This window comes from Ornithodoros turicata, unplaced genomic scaffold (genome assembly GCF_037126465.1).
Source record: "Ornithodoros turicata isolate Travis unplaced genomic scaffold, ASM3712646v1 Chromosome13, whole genome shotgun sequence".
Classification (NCBI taxonomy): Eukaryota; Metazoa; Arthropoda; class Arachnida; order Ixodida; family Argasidae; genus Ornithodoros; species Ornithodoros turicata.
The window spans coordinates 1,265,735-1,281,547 of record NW_026999307.1 but is presented as its reverse complement, the minus strand read 5'-3'; the positions used below and the strand labels follow the sequence as shown (position 1 = coordinate 1,281,547).

Sequence of the window (15,813 nt, the reverse complement as noted above, 5' to 3'; positions counted from 1 at the left end):
TGGCAACACTGCCCCAGAATCGCGTCCCCGTGGTTACCATTATGGATAAGCCACTGTTTGAACATTTGCACAGAGCTGTGGACACTGCGTGCAGTTAGGTCCGGCTCGTAGACCTCGTGACAATTTCACTCGTAATTGCATTATCGATCCACAACATTAGCGCCTGAAGACATGCGTAAACTTACTGTCACTGTTTGTAGTCCGCACAACTCTTGTAAGGAAGCAATGGGAGAACAGCCAACACAGCAGCACTGTCACGCAACCACGCACGAAACCGCCAATGCTGCGTTCCAGAACTCACGCGGGTACACTTGGCCTTGGCCTTCGGGAGAGGAAAATCAGTTGCGCTGCGCATGCGCTAGAAGTGATGTGTGTCACGTGTCTTTCTTTGCCGCCGCCGCCTTGCAGTCTGCTCGCTTCGCGTACGCATATGCGCTAGCGGACAGCGGTTTGTTTGCTTGAGCATGGCTTGAGGATGAGATTTGTGGTAGTAGTGAAGCAGCTTTGCCAAATATTCCGTTCAAGTTCCTCACTGGATGTCCCGCTCGTCCGTCGATGTTCAACAGGTGAGGGAACGTTTCAGCAACGCCTGCGAGTTTCATGCTCGCGGTTCAAAAGGTGAGAGCGTCTGTACAAAATTGTAAAATGGGCCGCTCTGGGCTTCTGGGGCAGGATTTCTGCCTATTCAGAGCAGTAGTTATTTCGCAGTGACCGATCGAAGTAGCCGTGGGCCGTCGACCAGTCTGCTCGTCTGTGCTCCAATCTTTCACATATTTATTTCTCGAATAAGGTTGATTAATTGCATTTATTCTGTTCATCGGGTCCAAATTCTTCTTCTTCTTCGTCCCACGGAGAATGGCCATTAGCCCCAAGGGAGATCGGCCAGGGCTATGAGGACGTCCAACGGTACTATAACTTGACCGTGACAATTTGGGTGGGGAATGTGGGGAAGGTTGGTGGAGAAAGTAATGATGATTGAAGTGGTGGGGGTGCTGAAGTTCGCTTGTTTCGGCTCCATGGCACGAGGGCAAACGTCGTGCATGTCGTGGTTATTTGCGTAATTGACAAGTAGAGGCATTGTAGTATTCGTTAGCAGTAGACATTGTAGTGGAGTCATTGTGTAGTAGTCAGTGTAGATGCGTGGCTGTGTGTTTGGCCGTAGCTTTCTATTCCAGGTAAGTAGGATCCCGCGGGGTTGGATACACTACACTGAAAGCGTGGCGCGAAGTTATACTTGGATTAAACCAAAGCAGTCAGATGCCACTGTAATCTTCGGCCACCCTTTGCAGACTTATGTTGCTTTGACTCGCCTCGTGCGGGGGAGCCACCGGAATTTCTCGGACCTAATGGGCTCCTTCGGCGTGCACGGAGCACACGGCGTGGTAACACTCAGAGGGTGATGGAGGGTGAATGGGTGGGTGCAAAGCTGGGATGATGCAAAGGTGGTCTAGAAGCGGCGCGAGCGAGAAAGGAAGTATGCAAGCCCAGCCGCTACCGACATATCCCAGCTGGAGGTGCTGGAGGCACCAAAGGAAAGGAGGGCTGCTAGGGACACGGGAACCCCCAGCAGACGGAGTGGAAGATTAATATAGGCCTCCCGAAGCCTAGCGTAAGAGCTGCATTGCATGAGGAAGTGCTCTACCGTCTCGTCCTGGCCACAGTGGGGGCACGCGGCAGATGAGGAGCGGCCGGCTCGGTGGAGATAGAAGTTGAGGGGGAGGGCGAGGCAGCGAGCGCGCGTCAACGAGACCTCTGACTGCCGAGAGAGACAGGAATTCGGCTTCCACGGGAAGCACAGATGGGCGTACTTAGGGCGCAAAATGGGGCCAGAGGATATCCGTGCAAAATGTTTGTATCTAGCGATACACACGTGTGCAAGGGGGGGCAGCAGGCCAATAACCGCCCCAGAGAGGGACATTTTTGCGAGGCAGTCAGCGGTCTCGTTTACGGCAAGCCCACGGTGACCAGGGACCCACGTTACGATGATATCGCGTATGTGCGAGGGAGCGAGCGTAAGCAGAGTGGAGAGCAAGTTCTGGGAAGGAGTCGCCAAAGCGGAAACGACTGAGAGTGAATCTGAAAGCAAGAGCACCCTTTCCCAGGTGGGCGGGACCCTTTTAAGAGCTAGTATCATAGCGAGGAACTCGCTATGAAATGGAGGGGTGAAATCTGGGAGCCGCACCGGGAACTGGAAGTCGAGCTGAGGGAAGAAAAGGCCGACCCCAGAGCGCTCCTCTGAGACAGAGGCGTCAGTTGCGACCACAAGATGTAGTGGAAATCGATGAAGATGGGTCGTTAGCACTGTCTGCAGAGTACGCAAAGGAGCATGACGAACACTCGTGGGGAAGATGTCAATGACACTCACAGAAGGAGGGTCCAGCGGGGCCCCAAGTGGGAGGACATCCAAGAGCGAAACCTTTAATGGCAGAATGAGTTGCTGGGCGAAAACTAATTGCGGAGTATTTCTGCGGTGCCACTGCCGAGTTAGCCACAGCCGAGCATCCTTGAGAGCCGCATTATTTGACAGCGCAATGGGGTTCTGGCGCTGAGACAGGAATACGCTCACAGTAAGTAGCCGAAACCGAGCCTTGAGAGAAGGCAACCGGGCCTCAAGGAGGAGTGCATCATTAGCCGAATACCGGGGAAGGCCCAAGCAGAGGCGGAGGGCCCGCCGCTCCAAAGTGTACAGTTTGGTTAATCGCCAGTCAGACAGGGAAGAAAAAAGGACCGCTCCAAACTCCAAAATGGGACGCACGTAAGAACGGTACACGTAGAGCAGGGCATCTCTGCGCATGCCGACACGGGGGCTAGAGCACCGGTGGAGGACGCCGATTGCCTTCGTTGCCTTTAGACACAAGTGATCTATGTGGTGACGCCAGCTCAGCGAGTCGTCGTACCACATCCCCAAGTACTTGAGCTGCTTAACTTGGCGGACCGATTGCAGGCCAACTTGCAGGTCGATGGTGACTGGAGTGTTCAGCGGGAACACGAGCATGGCCGACTTGTCCACATTCAGGGAAAGGTGCATAGAGCTCATCCATGCTGCCAGGGTGTCCAGGTAGGCTTGAAGCTTGGCGTACAACTCAGACAATGAGGGTGCCGAAGCAAAGAAAGCAATGTCATCCGCATACGTAAAAGTTGTAATGCTCGGGTCACATGGGAGGGAGGTCATCAAAACATTGAATAGTATGGGAGAGAGCACCGATCCTTGGGGGACGCCCCTACTCTGGGGGTAAGATGAAGAAACTAGGGAACCAGCAGAACAGAAGAACGAGCGATCACAAAGGAAGGCCATGACCCAAGCAATCAGGTAAGGGGGAGTGTTAGCGTTCACTAACTCCTGGAGGAGCACCGAATGCTCTACGCTGTCATAGGCTTTAGCAACATCTAGAGCCACCAGCCCAGAGAGAAATCCCCTCTCGCGGGCAAGGCGGATCTGGCACTCGAGGCTGGTGTGGGCCAACCAAATGGAGCAATGCTCGCGAAAACCTATTTGTGTTTTGTTGAGAACACCAGAGGACTCTACAAACGCCGATAGCCGGCGGTGAATGATACGCTCGACAGTCTTACAGAGGACTGACGTCAGTGCAATTGGCCTAATATTGTCGAGAGAGAGGCCCCTGGAGGGCACCTTCTGAACGACGACGATTCGAGACCGCCTCCAGCCCTGGGGGATCCATGCGTGCTCCAAGGACGAATTCACAATATTCAACAATACAGAGCGATGGTTCGCCCACAGGTGCTTAACCACCGCTGCACTAACCCCGTCAGGACCGGGAGCACTGTTAGGAAGAGCCCTCACAGCACATTCCAGCTCCGCGGGGGAGACAGCATGAAACCCAGAGGATGTAGCTGGAAGGGCAGGTAATACTACGGCTACCGCATTCGAGAACCGTTGAGCAAGCCCCCTCGCGACTCCTTCGAGGCGCGAGCTAGAGTCGGCATCGGAAAGGACGGTTAGAGCGGGGGGTGCAGTGGAGAAGGATCTGCGGATAAAAGCAATGTGTCTGTGTAGCGCTTTCCTGCAGTTCGGAGCTGAGAGGAATGAGTTGCGACCCGAATAAAAGTCACGCTTGGCGGCAGCAATTGTGCGTTTATAAAGAGCCTCAAGACGCTGGAAATGTGTCCAGTTCGCGTAGCATGTGTTAGCAAGCACTTGTTTCCAGGCTGCCTTGCGGCGTCTGAAGGCTCTCGTGCAATCACCGGTCCACCAAGGAGCACAGCTGGAGGAAGTACGTTTCTCCACCCTAAAAGTGGACTGCTGCAGAGATTGAGAGAGAGAGAGGAAAGAGACGAGATTGCCTTGTCTAGAGGAGGGAGATCGTCGCTTCCAGCCAGCAATGAAGCAAGTTTCTTCTCTTGCAGAGAGCGGTTACAGTGCGACCGCACAGAGACAGTGCGGAGGACAGGAGACAGGAGCTCGAAATAAATGGGTAGGTGATCGCTGTTGGTGTATCGAATGTGTTGGCGAATCGATGGCTCTCCACGAAGACAGCTTGATCCGGGGAGAGCACAAGGTCAAGTCGATCGCAGAGCGCGCAGTCCCTCGGAGAAACGTAGACGATCCATCATTAGCCACAGAAAGGTTTCGCTGGCAAATCCAAGCCCACAAGTCCCGGCCTCGCGAGTCGGTCTTATGGCCCCACTGGACATGGTGGGAGTTGAAATCCCCGGCTACTAAAACATCACCAGAGGCCTTGGCCACGGCAGCATCCACGGGCCCGGCGGAGAGAAAGCCACCAGGACAATAGACGTTGATGATAAAGATATTCAGGGACGGCGAGGCAAGGCGAACGCCGAGCACTTCGCAGCCCAGAGATGATTGCTCATAGAAAACAGAGGAAGAGTGAATGAGGGATGTGGAAACAAGTGTCAGCAGGCCACCACCGCAGCCAGCTGGTCGGTCTAAGCGGTACGCATGAAAACCGGGAAGAGAAAATGACCGAAAAGCAGAAAGCCAAGTCTCTTGAAGTAAGATAACATCTGGAGAACAAGAGGAAACTAGTGTGTTAAGGTCTGGAAGGCTGTTGAGTACAGAGTAGCAGTTCCATTGGAGCATGCGAAGGCTATCCATCAGCGAGTATGGATTCAGCCACGGCGGTGGCAAGGACGTCACTACTCACTTGCTGTTTACGACCTTTCTTATTGCGCTTGGCTTGAGGGGCGCCCGATCCTGAAGCAGCAGGGGAGGCGCCGCGCTTGGGCAAGGAACGTACGGAATCTATGTCGGAATCCATTTCGGAATCCTGGCAGTCACCCGGGGGGCGAGCAAGAATGGGCGTACAACCTAGAGGCGGAGTTGCCTCGGCAGGCACCGAGCCGCCAGGACCACGAGCCACAGAAGCAACCCGCGCCACTGAGGACACAGTGTCCTGGAGGGCAGCAGTTAGAGAAGCTAGCAGGGAGGTGAGAGAGCAAATGTCCTCTTTTAGCTTGCCGACAGCGGACTCCACAGCATCACTAATCATTTTCTCAAGTCTCTCCGGGGCAAGCCCGGAAGCCTGAGTCCTAGCGGCAAACGAATCACCACGACCCTTAAGCACAGAAGCAGCTTCGACACGAGAGCAGTGACGTGAATCCATAAGATCCAAGAGAGCTATTTCCTGATCGCGACAGGGACAAGCCGGGAAATCAGCGTTGTGTTCGCCTCCACATAGACAGCACTTCAAAGAGGAATCATGGGAACAAGCAGATTCGTCATGGGAATCACCGCAGCGCCGGCAGCGCATCTCGGACTTACAGTGCTTAGTGACGTGGCCAAAGCGGTAGCAGCGCTTACACTGCAGCGGTCTACGTCTGAACAAATCCACGCGAAATATCAGCGGCCACGATTTTATCTCCGAAGGACAGTTGTGCCCCGCGAAGGTCACTATGACTGACTCTGTAGCTACACGACCGTCGTTACCGGGTGCGCTACACCGGTAAGCTTCAAGCACCCCGAGATGGGAGAAGAGGTCAAGGAGCTCATTGGCAGGCAACGAGACATCAACCCCCTTCACCACCCCTTTGACGCACGCTAAGTGATGGGGAATGTAGGACTTGACAGGAAGGCCTCCGAATGTAGAGGTTTGGAGCAAAGACCGAATCACGTTCAGGTTAGAAGACCTACAAACGATGCCGTCTTTTCCATACTGACGTACCTCATTAATATCCTTAAAGTCGGGAGTTACGCCTTCTAGGCACTGAATAAGTATCTTGGGGTTTTTAGAGCGTATGGTAGACCCATTCGTAGGCATTAGAACAACAGGAATGGCAGAGAGCCCGTTCTCTAAGAAGTGTTCCAAAGGGAAGGAACCAATGTCGCTGGACGCGGACCAGTACAGGTCCGCCCCGCCGCTGACCGGCATCTTACGACCGCGGGGAGTCCCGGCCAAACCCCCTTACCTCGACACCGCCGGTTACCAACAAGGTATGGGCAAGTGGCAGACCCAGAGGCCAAGAGCAAAGTCACTTCGTCGCTTTCGCTAACAGACCGTTTCCCGCAGGAGCTATCGGAGAAGCAGCCTTCACTCCTTCTCTTTCTCCGATTCTTCTTCGAATTGTGAGCTTCGGCAGTACTGCTTCATCCATTTCCTCTTCGTTCAGCAGATTTCCTCTAAGAATCTCCAACGAAGTTGTTGACGCCTCTTCATCTTTGACAATAATATATTCTTCCATCATCACAGCAAGGCGTAATGTGCAGAGGGAAGCAGAACGTACATATAGACCTCAAACGAGCGCGATGTAAACGTATCGAAGAAGCCTGATCTTGGGCGACGCGGATCGAATAAACAAACACACCAGAGCTCAAACCAGCAAAGCAATTTACTCAAGACAGCACAGCATTTTTACAGTACAGTGTGGGTAAAAGGGGCAAGGACCACTGAGAATAAGGGATATGTCACAGCGCATATCATAAAACCGGGTGGGTGGTTTACAACCGACGTACTCGCGGTGCCGTTTCCCGAAGCTTGAATTGCCAAGGCTTCTCGTAGCAAGAGTTTGCTTTTAGAGAACATAGCCTGTTCAAAACAACACTTTCACTCCAGATGGAATCGGTTTCGTGAGTAGGGCGCAATTCCTATATGCTGCCCCATTCTGTCATTCAAAAACTGCGATGCTTGACTAATATGTACGAAACCATGCTTTAACGGGATACAACGTTTTTGACGCAATAGACTGATTTTTGCCACAACCCGCTTGGCGAGACGAAATCCATTGTAAATTAAAAGTCCGACGTTGTGTTTATCCAAACTTTTTCTTCGATGGATCGCCTTACGCGGAAATCCACTCCTAATTATCATTATATTTGTTATTATCGTTATTGCTCGATGGATTTCGTCCACCAGCTCGCCTGCCTTACTTGCGTTTTTCCAATGCGCGAACGCTCGTCGCATTACAAACGTCTTGCTCAAACCAGTTCAATCTGCGCGCTTCGTTGTCAAGACAACGGCGTCAACACCTGACGAGCATGGGCGAAGCGTGCGCTCCAGGTTTTGATGGGTCGCCCGCGGCGCAGCAGCCAATCAGGGCACGTATAGGCGCGTCATGCGTGCTGCTGGCTAGGTTACGGATATACGCGTACGGGAAACCCAAGCGAAACCTCTGCTTCCAGCGGACAGTTCGCACTCAAGGTTGATAAGGTCTGGGTTGGCTTCTTCCCTGTTGCACTCAGCGGAGAAGAAGTCGTTCGCCCATTATGCATCACAGAGTATTGCTTATCAGTTTGACCGACTGAGGAAAGCGGGTTACCGACCTCCCTTCCTCTATAGTAAACTGCTTGGATTTATGAATGAAGGTCTTAGGGATGCTTCCACAGAACCTCAGTCGGCCAAGACGCGTGTTTCTATACCATATCACCATGCTGTATCACACAATATTTCAGCCGTAGCAAAAAGGTTTGGGATTCATGCTGTCTTCTCGAATGTCCTACGTCTTAGCTCGCTAACGCCGTTTCTGTCAAAAAAGTCTGTATGCGGTGTTTCCCATAGGGACCAGTTTGTCAATTGCAATAATCGCGTGGTTTACTGTATCCCGCTCGCTTGCGGTTTTTGTTATGTAGGGCAAACCGGGCGGTGTTTAAACACAAGGCTGCTTGAACACAGAAGGAATGCGCTTTCACTTTCCGGGAACTCAGAACTTGTTGCCCATTTGAGGCTGTGTCACAATTGTGAGCCCCTCTTGGAAGAGACGACTATCCTTGGGAAAGTGCTTGACCCGGTTGGCCGCCTTTTAGCGGAATACAAGGAGATTAAGGCGAGAGGGAATTGTGTTAGTGTCGCATCTATCTCACCCTTGCCATCCATACGGAGACTGTTGGGAACTTGACTTTCTATGGTTGTTCAGTAAAAGGGTTGCTGTGTTTGAGATCGTGTGTGTTTCGTGTTTTCTTTCCTCTGTCTCTGGGTTCCCTTCCTATTATCACTTTCATTGGCTGCTTGCGCCAGCCACTGTGATTTGTTCGAAGGTGAAGGTGATTTGCAAGATGGAGGCCTTGAGTGCTATGAATTTGATGCAACATGTCTAGGTAGTGCCAAGATATCATTTTCTCATCTCCATCTATCATGACCTTCTTGTCGCACAGTGTGTTCCTTAGGAACTTTAACATGTGACAGAGATCTATGAATGCTGCAGTGGGCTCTTCAGTGGATGGATGGGGAAACGTTGTCTTCATCCTTTCTGTGTCATGGAAATCACACCCCAAGCTCTTGAACATTGCAAAATTTGCGGGTGCCCCATCACAAGTACAAGTGAAACGACAGTGGCATCAGCATCGTGGGCATGAATGAGGCTCTGGGAAACTAAGCTGGCACGGTGCTCATCACTCAGGCCGTCAAGAAAAAAATATCATATTGGCAAATTCCGGTGTCCATTTATGGAAACTACCATAACAACAAATGACAATTTGGCAAGTGGCAAGCAGTCTCCCTCAGTGCCCGTTCCCATGTCAACGTAACCCTAGAACTTTTAAGCCGTCCCACTCAAGTTGCTGTCTGATCGACATTTCGTCTACCATCATTGAGCAGATGCTGTGAATTCCATTTGTTGTATTAGCTTCTGTCTTCATTCCAAGTGCAATCAGTGCCTCTTTAGAGAACCCCATGTGCACCATTAACAGTCCGGTACCATTTCGCTAGTGTCTTCGGGTGAGGGAGACAAGTGTCAAAGACACTCCGAACGTAGCTGTATGCTCGAGGAGAATAAAAATGCAATGTGAGTGCAAACGCGCTAAGCTCAGCAGAGTATTGCTTTGGCAAAGACCGTTCTGTACTTTTTGCAACCTTCCTCTTCAAAAGTGCGTGATTGGCTGCACCCAACTTTTCCAGCACTCGGTCATTCTCCTCGAGCAAAATCTTTTGTCGTTTGAGGTCCCTGATGACATCTTTCTGTGCGGCATTGCGCTTTTTTAGTATTCGCTGTGCTTACTGCAGACGTTTTATTTTACTTTTGCTCTTCGTTTGTACTTGCATGCACCACTTCACCCTTGCTCTCAGAAATGCTTTATCTCGTGTGTCAACAAGTGGCACTGCCTAAAAAAACGTTTTTAAAATTGTCTTAATTACCACATACATTGCTTGGGCAGGGACCTCTGTTAGCACATTTGGATCTGACCCTGTGATGACCTATCTTTTAATATGAGCAGGTGAATTATTATAAAGGATTGACTATCTATGCAGATCATTATAATACCGTGCCTCAAAAACCTGTGTTCTAAAACCTCAATGAGGATAGTTTCTTCTCAGAGAATTTATCAAGTAGCACAATATAACAGTTACAGGATAATATTGCTATATACTAGGGCTGTGCGAGTAGCAAAATTTTCAAGTTCGAGTCGGGTTCGAGTAATACCAAATCACTGTTTCGAGTATCGAGTCGAGTTCGAGTAGTTGGCGTCCCATTAAATGATAGGTAATGTGTTGAAGCAGGAAGGTAGACATTAAATTTCAAGCTGCTTTTGCGCCGCTTTTTGGCCAACTTCCCCTTAAAAATGTTCTTTTGTGCTACAGTTGACACCAAAAATTGAAATGAATGAAGATTATAAGAGCTTTATAAAAACAATGTGCCACCTAAGGACAACATTGCTAAATGAATATTGCAACCACAAAAGATTTACAAGTTATGGGCAGGAAAATTGGTCTTTCTACAAGGTGTGGTTTAACACTTGCCTTACCGCCGCAAAAATGGCCATTTTTGGGTGGTTTGACAAATATATTTTTCTGCGGCTGACAGTATCACTTCAAGATATGTTGCTATATAGGAAAATGTAGCCAAATCAATGCCCTATCGAATGATGTAAGTTTCATAAACAAAGCTATCGATGTATTTCCAAAATTGATTTTGGGACACCAAAAAATTGATGCAAACAACAGAAACCCTAATGAATATACGCCTGTATCTTGAACAAAAATATCAATCTACAAGTTCTAAAATATACAAAATGTAGCAATCTTTGTCAGAAATAATATCTGAAGATATCAACCCTCTGGATAGAAGTTCATGAGTTGTGGAAAATAATGTGAACACTGCATGTTGTTCATGTAACTGAGTGACAGAGTTCATTGAAGGAGTAAAACGAAAATTAACACCGTAATTTCTGCTGAAAACATTAGTTTCAGGCTGAACTTTCCTGTTGTACCACATATTGCTATTTCACCACTCGTCCCGGTTAGTTTTGAGACAGGAAGAACAGCAATAGTACAAGTTATACAAGCCCACATGCAGGACAAAAATCTAATTGTCTAACACCTTCAGAGTCGTTATTTGCGTTGTAATAAACGAAATTGAATCAAAATATGCTTAAAACGGGAGTATTGCGCATTTGCGAAAGAGGTCTGCCGCGGGAACGCGACGCCGCAACAAAGATAGAATCTCCACACTGCCTCCTAGGCGCAGGGCCAACTTCATAAATCGCTACCACAAAGAAAAAAGTGAAAATGGAACTCATTCTGTAGTGTAGTATCCAACAAATGTGATCACTTGTCCAAATCTACTTTAGGGACCGAGTAGCGCCGCTCATGAAACGTCGCTCACCGGTGATCGACTCTCTATGGGCGCGGTAAGGAACCTCTGACATTTGAGTCAGACATCTCTGAGTTTTAGGAAATAGTAGAACCGAAACAGACTCTCTCGCCGAAGAAACGAAACTACGAAATGTGCTTCTCCCATGTCGGATACGCTTCCGCGCGCGCGCGCGACGCCTCCATGGCCAGCAGTAGCCAGTTGTAGCCGGTTTGCCATTCATAGCCACTACTCAGTCTGTAGCCAAGTCGAGGTTAGCCGAAGCTAATAGTGAAAACAAGATGGCGGAATTGTGACAGCGGTCACGGCTGCGCCAAATGCGTGTTTCCAAATGGTGGAATCGTTGTGACAGGTTATATCTTACATGTGATGGATCTAACGCAAGCTCGAAACGATATCGAGTACTCGAAAGTTGACGAGTCATCATTTGTCGAGTCGAGTTCGAGTCGAGCATGAGATCAACTCGACTCGAACTCGAAATTTCGAGTACTCGCACAGCCCTACTATATACATATGCTGAATTGGCCTCAGATAGTTTCAATTTTTCTTTGTGTGCTAGTTCTCGTCCAATTTTCCTATATTTCACTTTAACATCCTGTTCTTGGTGATTGAACACCAAGTAAATCAGCACATGCTGTGCTCGACATACATTACCTTTTTTGCGCTCTGCGTTATGCCAAGTCACTACTAGCCTATGCAAACACGTGATTTGTGACACAATCAACAGATTTCCTTTATTTTCTCTGCTTTGATCTCAAGTCTGCCTTCGTGCCATGTCTCCGGAATGCGAAGTTAACAGTGCCATCTGCGTTCAAAACTGTCGCTGGTGGAACACAGCACAAGACAAAAATGTAAAGATGGCATGATGCCGCGACACGTTGTTTCGGTTTTGTTGAACTGCGTTGCATTGTACTCGTGGCGATGGGTGGTTCTTAGAATGCATTCGTCGTTCTATAGATTTCCTGGGGTATACGTATAGTGAAAACTACGTACCGCCAGAAACAAAACAAAACTCAGCAACGCTAATTGCGCGATTCTTGGTAGTGGTGATACTCAATGACTAGGAATCACAGTTGTGGTTTGGGATTATAACCTTGCAAGATCAAATTCGCGTTAGAACGTTACAATTACAATACAGCATGATGACTGATTGTCTCTCACTTCGTGCCTGTGTTTTGTTTCGGAATTTGGCGGTCGCACCCTCTTTTGCTGGCACAATACGAAGAGACTCTCGACTCGAAAACGAAGAGGAAGAATAGTGCCACTCCCGTAAATGAGCCAAAATCGAAGCAGTCACGACTGACAGAATGTTCGTCAGGGTCCGGGCCAGCCACAACGCAGCAAGATTTTGACCGACTGCTCAGCGATTTCATCATCATGGGCCTCCACCCTCTTCGTCTCGTTGAACAGCAGGAGTTTGTGAATCTCGTTCAAGGTAAGTACATGAGTCAGTGTGTTTGTTTATGCCACGGGAAAAACTTATGCATGCGGCTGAAGTGCAGTAACAATTATGCAGCACATTTGTTTTTTTCCAATTCTATGTCCCACAGTAGAAGTGATGTCAAGGAGGACTCTGGGTCGAAGAATCGACGACGCCTACACCATGCACCTGTCTTCAATTAGAAGGATTGTGCAATAAGTGCCTTCGGTGTGTCTGACTGCTGACGTATGGTCTACCACCACAAAGAGCTACCTCGGGATGACCATGCACTGGGTACTATTCCGTCCTGAGTGACTTGCAATGAAAATTGTCACAGTTGGTTTTTTAGAGATCATAGCTGTTCTTTTTTGTTTTCCAAAGATTGATCCTACCATCCTCACCAGAGGGTCATGTGCTCTCGCGTGCAGGCGCTTCAAAGGAGTGCACTCTTGTGACAGAATTGCTGAGCTCATGCAGGATATCCGCGAAGGGTACGGCGTCCCCCTGGAAAGGATCACCTCTACCGTAACGGACATTGGGTCCAACTTTGTAAAGGCATTTAAGGTGTGTGGCATACCTGCATCCTACACAGACGGTGAATATTTTCTACTGTGGTGCTTGCAACATCCCTAAATTGTTTCTATTCTCAGCAGGAGAGGAGGACGGTGAAGCCCGGTTCGAGGACATTTCTGATGCAATCTTGTCTCGGCATATCAGATGCGCCTTTCATACGCTCAGTTTAATTGCAAGGAGTGATGTGAAGAAAGCGATAGCGCAAAATGCAGGCTGTGACAGGTTATATACTGCGTGCGTTGCAAAATGCACAAAGTATTGGAATGCCTCACACCGTCCAAAAAGTGCCGAGGTCATACAAGAAGTCATTGGCTTTTCCCTTCCCACTCCATGTCCCACACGGTGGAACTCTTTTCACGATGCCCTTTCTGGGATACTGAAATCCAGGCAGCACATCCCACGTCTCGCCGAGCAGCTGGACTTGCCAACATTCCGGGAGGTTGAAATGGAATTCATCGAAGAATATCATCGTCAGCTTCAGCCAATCGCCTGTGGTAAGTTTTCAACCCCCAGACATGTCAGTTTATTTATTGTATATTGTTCAACGATTTTTCATTTCCCTTCTTTGTTCTTGTGCCTGTGTTCATAATACAGTCGACCCCCGTTTATCCGGACGGTGCCGTTCCCGGCGAAATCGTCCGGGTACCGGGGCATCCGGATAAATGAAACGACCGAATAAAAGCGTCCTACAGAGCAAGGTTTAATAAAAACACAGAAAGCTCGTCAATGGCAGCTGTTTCATAGTAGTGTAAACACTCAATTCCTGCAAACTTTTGCTAATTGCATAGATTAGAGCCACGTGGTTGCGCTGCTCGAAAAATGTCAGTGCAGTCCTTAATGCCGATCTCGTATGTTCAACGGTCACAACGGGGGCTTCTTCCTCAACGGGGCCTTCTTTGTCACTGGCGTCATTGGCACCGTCTTGCTGCACATCATCGGAGGCCACAGCAGCAATCATACCGTCATCAGTCATAGCTGTACACGTGTCATCATCCTTATCAACGTCAACGTAGTCAAAAAAATATTTGCTTTCTCAATCAGCATCGTGTCGTTAAACCGGTGCCCCACGAGAACGAAGATCTCCGAACAATGTTAGAAGGGCCTCCTTCACATTTCATTCACGTCCAGAACGGTCCCGCACGGCGTTCACGTTTCCTTTGTCTGCGCTAAGCCATTTGTCCGAACGGCTGAGTATATCCGCCATCGTAGACTTTGGAATGTCGAGACCAAGTTCAGACTTTGCCCACTGTTGAATGTCCGGCAACTTTAGGTGGGGGTTGTCCTTCTTCCTCTTGCATATCACTGCCTTGCTAGCGAAGCTGATTCGCACAGGGCGGTGCACAGAGCGGGCGATCAGGCGACATCCCTCGGGTTTGAGTTTTCCCCCTCTAGAACCGGACAGTTGCTCGAGATATTTCCAAATGACTTGACTGGTCAACGTGACCCAAACGCACACAGAAAAGGGGGTCATCGTGCACGGTTGTCTCCCCTTCGCAGGAATGTTTGTCGCTGACTTGAGACGGGAATAACCCCAACACAACAAAAAGGGTGACAAAGCGGGGTCAGCGTCTCCCCTTACTCACGGTAGTCCGGATAACTGAAGCTGGATTACAAGAATTTTCCCTGGAATTCTTGTCCGAGTCCGGAAGCTGAAGTCCGGATAAAGGAGAACAAAATACATGGAGGAAAATCCGTTCCCATGCTTTTTGTCCGGATATCGGGGGATCCGGATAAATGAAGTCTGGATAAACGGGGGTCGACTGTACCTGTGTATTCCTATTTTCTCTTTCACAGCCCTGGACCGGCTCCAAGGCAGCAAGGACTCCTATTACGGAGAATTCCTGCCCGTAATAAGAGCACTGAAATCAAAGTTGGAGTCGCTGAACAGCAGTATCAGCGTTGGCACATGTCGACCGGTCGCACAAGCGCTGCTCAACGGCGTCAAGACGTTATTTCGGAGCTTCACGGAGCTAAAAGATGATGTGTTCATCCTCGCAGCCGTCTCCCATCCGTTCTTCAAGCTCCGGTGGGCGACAGGAGGGGACAAGGCAGCAGAGAAAAAGAAAATGACAGACCTGCTGCTACAAGCTGCCGCACAGCAAGCGTCGGCCATGCAGGACAAAGAAAACCAGGAAGATGCGGCACCAACAAATGATGACTTTTTCAACTTCGAGGATGCACCACCAGAGGAAAGCCTGGGTGGGAGTGGTTCACACTTGGAGATCCTAAAGTACCTGGAGGATTCAAGGACCGACATCAAGATGCTGCATAATTTCCCATCGGTGAAGGCAATATTCATCAAGTACAACACAAATTTGTGTTCTTCAGCCGCAGTGGAGAGACTGTTTTCGTTTGGAAACCTGATCCTGCGCCCGAACATGAGGCGTCTCACCGATAGCTTATTTGAAAAACTGTTGCTTCTGAAATCAACAAATGGCACGCCAGCAAAATAAACAGAAGTTGTACCATGTGTGTGGACATATGGTCTATGAGTGTAAAAAGCGATAAAAACCGGGCTGTTTGGTGGTACATCTAAAAGCGATAAAACATTTGAAGAAAGGTGGCCTACCGGATTGCCTTGTAAGTTGCATTGGGCCTTTTTTGCCATCCAATGCCCACCGGCGCAGATTATTACGTCTCTCCCGGGCCGAGTGTTACCATCAGTGTAGGATACATAGAAGAGCTGCATTTGCTTTTGTAGAGCTCGTGTGGGGAAAAGCCTTTCACGAAGTACAAGACTTTTAAGTATCTGCTAGCACTCAACATGAAGGATTTACAGGATAGGTGGTGCAACATGTTACGGAGTCGTCCTCGGTGGAAAA

The 15,813-nt window shown here is 49.2% G+C and overlaps 2 protein-coding genes and 1 long non-coding RNA gene across 4 annotated transcripts in view; 2 read left to right on the top strand and 1 right to left on the bottom strand.

Annotated features, from left to right (window-relative positions):
• LOC135372187 (uncharacterized) overlaps positions 1-310 on the bottom strand; it is a 40,027-nt gene extending 39,717 nt beyond the window's left edge. The window contains exon 1 of the mRNA XM_064605878.1: positions 186-310. The gene's annotated coding sequence lies outside the window, so the exon portion shown is untranslated. The remainder of the gene's footprint in view (positions 1-185) is intronic.
• Positions 1-15,813, top strand: part of LOC135372184 (uncharacterized) — a 352,119-nt gene that overhangs the window by 234,105 nt on the left and 102,201 nt on the right. The gene's annotated exons all lie outside the window — the stretch shown is intronic.
• LOC135372092 (uncharacterized) lies at positions 12,283-15,461 on the top strand. 2 transcript variants are annotated; one of them, XM_064605814.1, is made up of 5 exons: positions 12,283-12,433; positions 12,549-12,712; positions 12,847-13,013; positions 13,072-13,485; positions 14,786-15,461. In XM_064605814.1, the coding sequence occupies exons 3-5, from the start codon at positions 12,890-12,892 to the stop codon at positions 15,442-15,444; spliced, it is 1,197 nt and encodes a 398-aa protein (XP_064461884.1). In that variant the 5' UTR covers positions 12,283-12,433; positions 12,549-12,712; positions 12,847-12,889; the 3' UTR covers positions 15,445-15,461. The 2 variants fall into 2 exon arrangements, with proteins under 2 accessions (XP_064461884.1, XP_064461883.1); XM_064605813.1 differs by having other exon boundaries at positions 12,800-13,013.

Coding starts and splice junctions, on each gene's coding strand:
- LOC135372092 (XM_064605813.1), top strand. Junction 13,014..13,071: donor ACCTGCATCCTACACAGACG/GTGAATATTTTC, acceptor TATTCTCAGCAG/GAGAGGAGGACGGTGAAGCC. Junction 13,486..14,785: donor GCTTCAGCCAATCGCCTGTG/GTAAGTTTTCAA, acceptor TCTCTTTCACAG/CCCTGGACCGGCTCCAAGGC.